Source organism: Triticum urartu, unplaced genomic scaffold, assembly GCF_003073215.2.
Source record: "Triticum urartu cultivar G1812 unplaced genomic scaffold, Tu2.1 TuUngrouped_contig_5839, whole genome shotgun sequence".
NCBI lineage: Eukaryota > Viridiplantae > Streptophyta > Magnoliopsida > Poales > Poaceae > Triticum > Triticum urartu.
The window spans coordinates 1-6,903 of NW_024116546.1; the positions used below are offsets into that span (position 1 = coordinate 1).

General features: G+C 45.1%; 2 protein-coding genes across 2 annotated transcripts; both read right to left on the reverse strand.

Annotated features, from left to right (window-relative positions):
• Nucleotides 1-12: 12 nt before the first annotated feature.
• Nucleotides 13-2,646, reverse strand: LOC125529776. The gene is made up of 5 exons (XM_048694193.1): nucleotides 2,138-2,646; nucleotides 1,505-1,547; nucleotides 1,320-1,406; nucleotides 1,185-1,206; nucleotides 13-1,094 (listed from the first exon to the last, which is right to left on the reverse strand). The coding sequence occupies exons 1-5, from the start codon at nucleotides 2,629-2,631 to the stop codon at nucleotides 994-996; spliced, it is 747 nt and encodes a 248-aa protein (XP_048550150.1). The 5' UTR covers nucleotides 2,632-2,646; the 3' UTR covers nucleotides 13-993.
• Nucleotides 2,647-2,764: 118 nt separating this feature from the next.
• LOC125529775 (protein transport protein SEC13 homolog B-like) lies at nucleotides 2,765-5,140 on the reverse strand. Its single transcript, XM_048694192.1, has 2 exons — nucleotides 4,867-5,140; nucleotides 2,765-3,969 (listed from the first exon to the last, which is right to left on the reverse strand). The coding sequence occupies exon 2, from the start codon at nucleotides 3,942-3,944 to the stop codon at nucleotides 2,991-2,993; it is 954 nt and encodes a 317-aa protein (XP_048550149.1). The 5' UTR covers nucleotides 3,945-3,969; nucleotides 4,867-5,140; the 3' UTR covers nucleotides 2,765-2,990.
• Nucleotides 5,141-6,903: the final 1,763 nt, after the last annotated feature.

A 6,903-nucleotide genomic window follows, 5' to 3' on the forward strand; every position in this document is an offset into this window, starting at 1 on the left:
GCCTCGCGTCTCCGTGGCCTGCTTCTTCCGGCCGCAGGGCGCAGCCACATCAACGAGAGTGCTACAGCCAATTGTCACCAACGGCGAGGCGCGGTACAGGAGCACCACCATGGCGGAACTGGTCCGGCGCTACAGGGCCAAGGGCCTCTACGGCAGCTCTCTGCTCCAGCACCTGAGTCTCTGAATCCATCCGATCAAAACTACAAGCTAGTTGCTCGCTCGGCACCCCAATCATATCCATCCTAGTAATGCAAGATGCTTGGATTGTGTTTGTGGTTCGAATTCAATATATATGTATCCAAGCAATGCAAGATGCAATTAATCTTTTCTGCTTTCCAAAGTGGATGTCATAGAATGATTCGACATCCAACACAAATGAAACAGGGAGCAAGATACTGACAATGTCTCAGTTCAGCTTCCCCAAATTTACAGGAAAAGTCAGGGAACTCTCGCCGCTTTCATTTAAGCAGGTTCATTACAGGCCAAATTATATATGTCACCAGCACACAAGAATGTGGATGCAGTTTTCAGAACATGAAAGATGGTTGGCTTGTTGGTCTTTCCATGAATTGCAGAGAGCGTCAAATTAAGACTAGCCATGGCAACATTATAGTATATACACAGAAACTGCAGATATTGCTGAGTACATTTTCTGTATTCTGACTATATATACAAGGGCACATCTAATTGATTGGTAAGGTCTGTTTGACAACCTCTATTGGAAAATAGCAGCATAAAGAACATATAATGCCATGACATACTAGAACACCCAATACCCACAAATCAACATCCAATAATTCAAATAAGCATAAACATGAAGTCTCATATACTAGGTTGCAAATTAACCTAAATAAGGAACTTCAAAATGTACCACGCGAGGCATTACAGATATACTACATAAGAAGAAATTGAGGAATCACGCTCAATTGGGCTCACAGGTTAAACAACAATGAGGAAACATGGAAAAACATAATAAGGAACATTATTTGAAATCTATATGATTTTACAAACCTGGGTTTTACCAAGACGAGACTCAAGATCAACTTCATAATCCCTATGCTTCAAAGGCTGTCTTTGCACAGGAGGGCCCCTATCTGACGTTTGTAGAGGAAATATTTCAGTATTGAATGATAATAACAGGCTACAGATTTAATAGAACTAATAACTTTAGACAGAGTGCATACCCTTGCCTCTCCGGGCTTCATCCTGCATAACCAAGGGAGAAAGACAGAACAAATGTTAGCAATGTATTGAACAAGAGAGAAGTATGAATATGATCATGTTTAGTTTTCAAAAAACAGTAGGACATCGTGGAGGACCTTCTCATCCCGCTCTCTCTGTCGAGCTCGCTCCAAGTACTCCTCCTTGTCAAATTTCCTACGGAAAGTGTTATCCACACCTGCAGGCTACGCATCATAACAAGCAGAGGATCAGCTCAAAATCCTCAAATGCACCACACTGGCTTCTCTACAGACAAAAAGAATTACGAGTAGGAGCAACTCACATTGCCAGACATGTTGCCCTGCCCACTGCCAAGCAGATGCCACCTACGAATCATCACATGTACAAGAAAGATAAGAAACAAAACAATAGCCTGACAAAGCGAACAAAACGTGCCTCTGCGCAACCATCAGAGAAGCTGCTCATGATGGCAGCAGGATTTGACTCACTGAAACAATAAACATCCCTAGGCTGAAAATTAACCAGCGCAGTAAACTACCTACAGCACACGCAATGTGACATAAAAAGAAGTATGGGACAGAGGTGCAGTTGATATGAAACTCGAACCATAAATCAAAATCCATAGAGCATAGCAAAACAACACAGCGTGGTAGAGTATCCATCATTCCATCTTGTATTTAAGATTGCAATAAAACTGAACCGAATGAATTGAACCCTAATAGTATTGCATGAAACTGCATCGAATTGAACCTTCTTTTTTTTAGATGCATCGAATTGAACCTTTTTTTCTAGATGCATCGAATTGAACCCTAATACGGGGCACGGCAGCATAAACAGCAGGGCGTTCCATCAATCACTAACCGAACATCGAAGGATAGTTAACCCTAGCCTCTATCAGGCACGAATGGATTATGAGGACACTCGGAAATCGGAATCAAGGGAGCACGGAACTCACGGCGAGGGGATCCGACGCAGGAGCCTAGGAGGGGTGCCGAGGAGCGCTTGCCGCAGGCACGGGGGACTGGCGGGGAGGGAGGAGGCAGTGGTGGCAGCCCTTCCAAGTTGCAAGAGCCGGGGCAGCACCAACGCGGGCCGCTGGCGGCGACGGGCAGGATCCCCGGGGAGCCGACGACGGTGGGAGGGAGAGCCGAAGCAGCGCAGAGATGTTTTTTTTAAAGCAACAGATGTTTCTTTAGGGGTATAAGCAGCGCAGAGATGCGGCCTGGGATGGACTGAGAGGCTCGTGGTTGGGCTGGGCCAGACAAGGGAGGGGCCGAAGTCTGGTTCTCCGGCGGCAGGGACGCAAAAAAAAAAAAAAGTAACGCACTGGAGAGACAACGAGGAACAATCAGTTTCTTTCAGGGCCACGAGCACACCTACGACGGCAAGAATTGTCCCCAGCGCCCAGGTTATTTCACGGCCACGACCACACCTGCGCCGGACGGCCATCAACCGACGGTGTGGCGGCCATCAATGCCGCGGCGGTGCTGGCACTCTGGTGGCCGTCAACATGGTTCCACATGCATCATGGAGCTTTACACACACGAGCATACATAACACCGATAACAGCCAGTGCAGGATATAAACAGTTCAAACAGCCGATACATTCTGACGGTGTGCACAAAGAGTACATGACCAGTATAAAACTTAAAAGTGCAATCAGACATTGTCCATGTAGAAACAAACGGCAAAAAAGATGGCAACGAGTATCTCTAAGAGTATCAGGTGAAAGCAAGTCATGGCGTTGGCGCTAGAAACACGAATCACGGTCCGAAATCGACACGGGAGATGTGGCGCAGACTCCCCTCCTACTGCATGGCCTCCTCGATCGCCTGCTCCTCCTGCGGCGGCTCCTCTGAGGCCTTGGTCCACAGCGACTCCCACTGCCCGTCTGACGACTCCTTCCACAGAGTTATGTCGCCCTCGCCGGCAGCCACGGACAGGATGTTTCCCGTCAGGGACCAGGACACCCTCCACACCGGAGCCTCGAAGTCACGCATGAGCTTTCCTTCCCACTTGCCTCCTCCTTTGCCACTGGTCCAGATGACAACCTTGCCGTCTTGGGACGCGCTGGCGATGGTGGACTTTGCCAGGCCCAGGACCGGTGCCCATGATACATCTCTCACACACTCTTTGTGCATGTCGGAGACCAGAGCGCTCTCCAGCTTCCAGCCACCATTGACAAACTCCCACACCTTGACGACACAGTCAAAGCCACCAGACACGATCTTGTGGACGAGCTGATCTGAGCCAACCATGGACCCGAGTGCTGCTGCTGGAGCCCAGGAGACTGCTGTCACGCCAACAGGGTGCGCCCGCTCAATGGTTGCAGCGTCACATCCTCCTGTATCAGGCCGCATGGAGATGACAGAGATGGTGCCGTCAGAAGACCCACAGGCAAGGCAAAGGCCAAGTTCATATGGAGCCCAAGCAATGGAGTTAACTGAGGCCTTGTGGTTGTCAAACACATGGAGCTGAGACCATTGCCCAGTGGCAGCCTCCTTCCAGACTATCACACGGCCATCATAGCCGCAGGATGCGAGAATGGAACCATACTTGGGATGGGCCCATCCGACACGCCACACAGGACCATAGTGGCCAGTGAGGGTCGCAACAAGCTGGGACGGGGCAGATGCACCTCCAATGCTGGTGATCTTCACAGTGGAGTCAGAGGAGGCTGTGGCAAGGCGCTTCCCATAGTAGTCAATGGCAGAATCATGAACCATGTCCTTGTGGTCTAGCTCTATCTTCTTCGACGACATGTCGGCGCCAACCTGAACTTTGATCCTACATATAATTAAAAATGAAGTGATGAGCTCGATTCAGGAAAACAGACCTCATAGTGCTATTAATTGTACAGAGACGAACTGCATCAGACAATCGAAGTTGCACATGAAACAATTAACACGGTAACTAAAATGCAGAGAAAGGCATGTGCTTTCCCTTGTTGCAATAAACAACAGGGAGAAAAGCAACAACTCACTTTCCCACAAACCCATAACGTGTAGTGTCTGCTATTACAACAGACGTCAGTTGGATGGAAGAAAGAAAAAGAAAGGAAAAAACATCAAACTTACTAGTGTCACAAATTTTTTACCCTAGACATAGGATTGCTAATAACCTACTGGTGCTTGAAAACTCCCAGCATTATCCTGCAACTTGCTGGATCAGATATACACCCTCCCTCTATCTAATTTTTCAGAAAATTCTCCTTGAATCTAGTCATGGCAAAGACAAGAGGTCTAAAGACTTGCACAGACAAAATACAGAGGCAATACTGAACATATACTGAACCAATATGAATGAGCCAACAGCAACTCCGGTAGAAACTTCAGATCTAAAAAGAGTAACTTAAATTGAACCCACTAGGCACTGGAATTATCAAACATCGGTGCCTAACGTTTTTCAGAAGAAGATTTAAAATCTTAGGCGGAATCCGTCCGGATCAGGGCCAGCTCTACATCGAAGTTAAACGCTGGATCTGGCGAACTACCTGGATCATCATCTTACGCATGCCCCTGGATCATCCTAGCGCCACCTAGGGGCAGATCTAGATGGTGTGGCGGGTGTGCACCGGCAAACGGAGAAATTGTAAAGGTCCTCTCCCTACCCTAGCGGAATTGATTGATTCGAAAACAAAGAGGGTTGATGCTGCGGTGATGAAAACAACCTAGCTGCTCATACCTCGGAGGAAGGAAGGAGACCCGATGGCCAGGATCTCCCGGGGGCGAGGAAGAAGGGGAACGGCGGTGGCGGCGGAGAAGCGCGTCCCCGAGTGGCGGCAGGAGGGGGCCGGATCGACGCGCCGGCGGTGACGCTAAGGCGGCACAGCGGCAGTTGAAGGTAGATCCGCCGCGTTGGAAGAACTTGGAAGCGAAGGTCAGGACGCGAGGGGTTCGGAAGGGGAGAGAAAACGTACCACACGGTAAGGGGTGTGAGTTTGGCTCCGGATAACTGATTACTCAGCTGGGAGTTTTCATTGCTTTTAGGGGTGTATATGTAAAATTAATTATTATTATTATTTTGTGGAGGATGTAAAATAATTTCTTAGCATCCACATGCAATTTATTCTCCAAAATCCACATGATTTACCTAGCTCCGGCCATGATGTTTTTCGATGGCAATACCAGCCACGCAAGGATGGCAAATTTTAGTGACACGCGGCAAGTTTCTGTTAAAAATAAACTGAAGCATGAAAGTTGAGAAAGACATGCCTACCATATTTGGGATATCCCGTGCATATTGCAGCTATTCATTTGTTTAGAGATTCACATGCATTAATGAGTACTGCTTATAGTTGGTCAAGATTTGCTCTCATTACATGCAACAATACTGTTCTAGCTATGCTCCATCATCCCATTCTTTTTTTATGTTATTCCCAGGTTTAAATCGATTTTGTCTTGAGAATCGGCAGCCCAACTTTATGATCTGTTTGCATATTTATGTTTATGATGATAAGGACTTCAAAACGAGACCGCACTTGATTATATTTCAACGAGTTTCAGAATTCATGTTTTGAAACATGGTTAAACACGATGGTTCACTTTGGAACACGATGCCCCAAATAAAAATTGGATATAAACACTCTTATTTAGTAATTTTGCATACAGTACGGAACAATATAAAGCACACTAACACACAATGAGACACAATGATACAATCTGGATCATGAATTTATGATGGACCTCAATGAAACTGAAACTTTTGTTGTAATAAAATATATTGATATTTACAAACTTTGACATTTTAAGAATTAGTTCGATACACATTGGTAAATAGTGTAACATTATGAAAGGCAACGAGCCATACTGAAACAATAAGATTATTTATGCGAAACAAAATAAAACTTATTGATTTTTTCGCATGGAATTAATGAATTTCAATGAAACATGTTTGAAGCCTGATGATTTAGTTGTCAAAAAGATAATTTCAAAAAAAATATTCAATATTGGTCTTGTTTAAAGATCTTGCCAGAAAATCGCATTTGTGTAAATAGAAGGTGAAACAAATTTTTATTTCAAAATATATTAGGCATGTATTTGTTTGAATGAAACTATTAGAGAATACTAAATAATGATATCAGTGGGGCCCATAGAACAAGAATAAAAAATGAGCATGCATGCAGGGGAAGTCTCGTGCATGGTAGAAAATCCTCTCTCCATCAAAGTTGCCATTCTTGTCAAATATAGATGATATCCCCACTTCACTAAATTGAAGGAAATATACCCTAGAGGCAATAATAAAGTTGTTATTTATATTCCCTTATATCATGATAAATATTTATTATTCATGCTAGAATTGTATTAACCGGAAACTTAGTACATGCGTGAATACATAGACAAACAGAGTGTCACTAGTATGCCTCTACTTGACTAGCTCGTTAATCAAAAGATGGTTAATTTTCCTAGCCATGGACAAAGAGTTGTCATTTGATAAGCGGGATCACATCATTAGAGAATGATGTGATTGACTTGACCCATCCGTTAGCTTAGCACGATGATCGTTACAGTTTCATTGCTACTGCTTTCTTCATGACTTATACATGTTCCTCGGACTATGAGATTATGCAACTCCAGAATACCGGAGGAACACCTTGTGTGCTATCAAACGTCACAACGTAACTGGGTGATTATAAAGATGCTCTACAGGTGTCTCCGATGGTGTTTGTTGAGTTGGCATAGATCAAGATTAGGATTTGTCACTTCGTATATCGGAGAGGTA

What these genes read in the sequence shown, in the direction of transcription:
- LOC125529776 (XM_048694193.1), bottom strand. Translation starts at nt 2,631, where the DNA reads ATGGCCGTCCGGCGCAGGTGTGGTCGTGGCCGTGAAATAACCTGGGCG. An exon ending in CTGCGTCGGATCCCCTCGCC is followed by an intron (nt 1,548 to 2,137) that starts GTGAGTTCCGTG and finishes GATGATTCGTAG; the next exon opens with GTGGCATCTGCTTGGCAGTG. An exon ending in AGGGCAACATGTCTGGCAAT is followed by an intron (nt 1,407 to 1,504) that starts GTGAGTTGCTCC and finishes TATGATGCGTAG; the next exon opens with CCTGCAGGTGTGGATAACAC.
- LOC125529775 (XM_048694192.1), bottom strand. Translation starts at nt 3,944, where the DNA reads ATGTCGTCGAAGAAGATAGAGCTAGACCACAAGGACATGGTTCATGAT.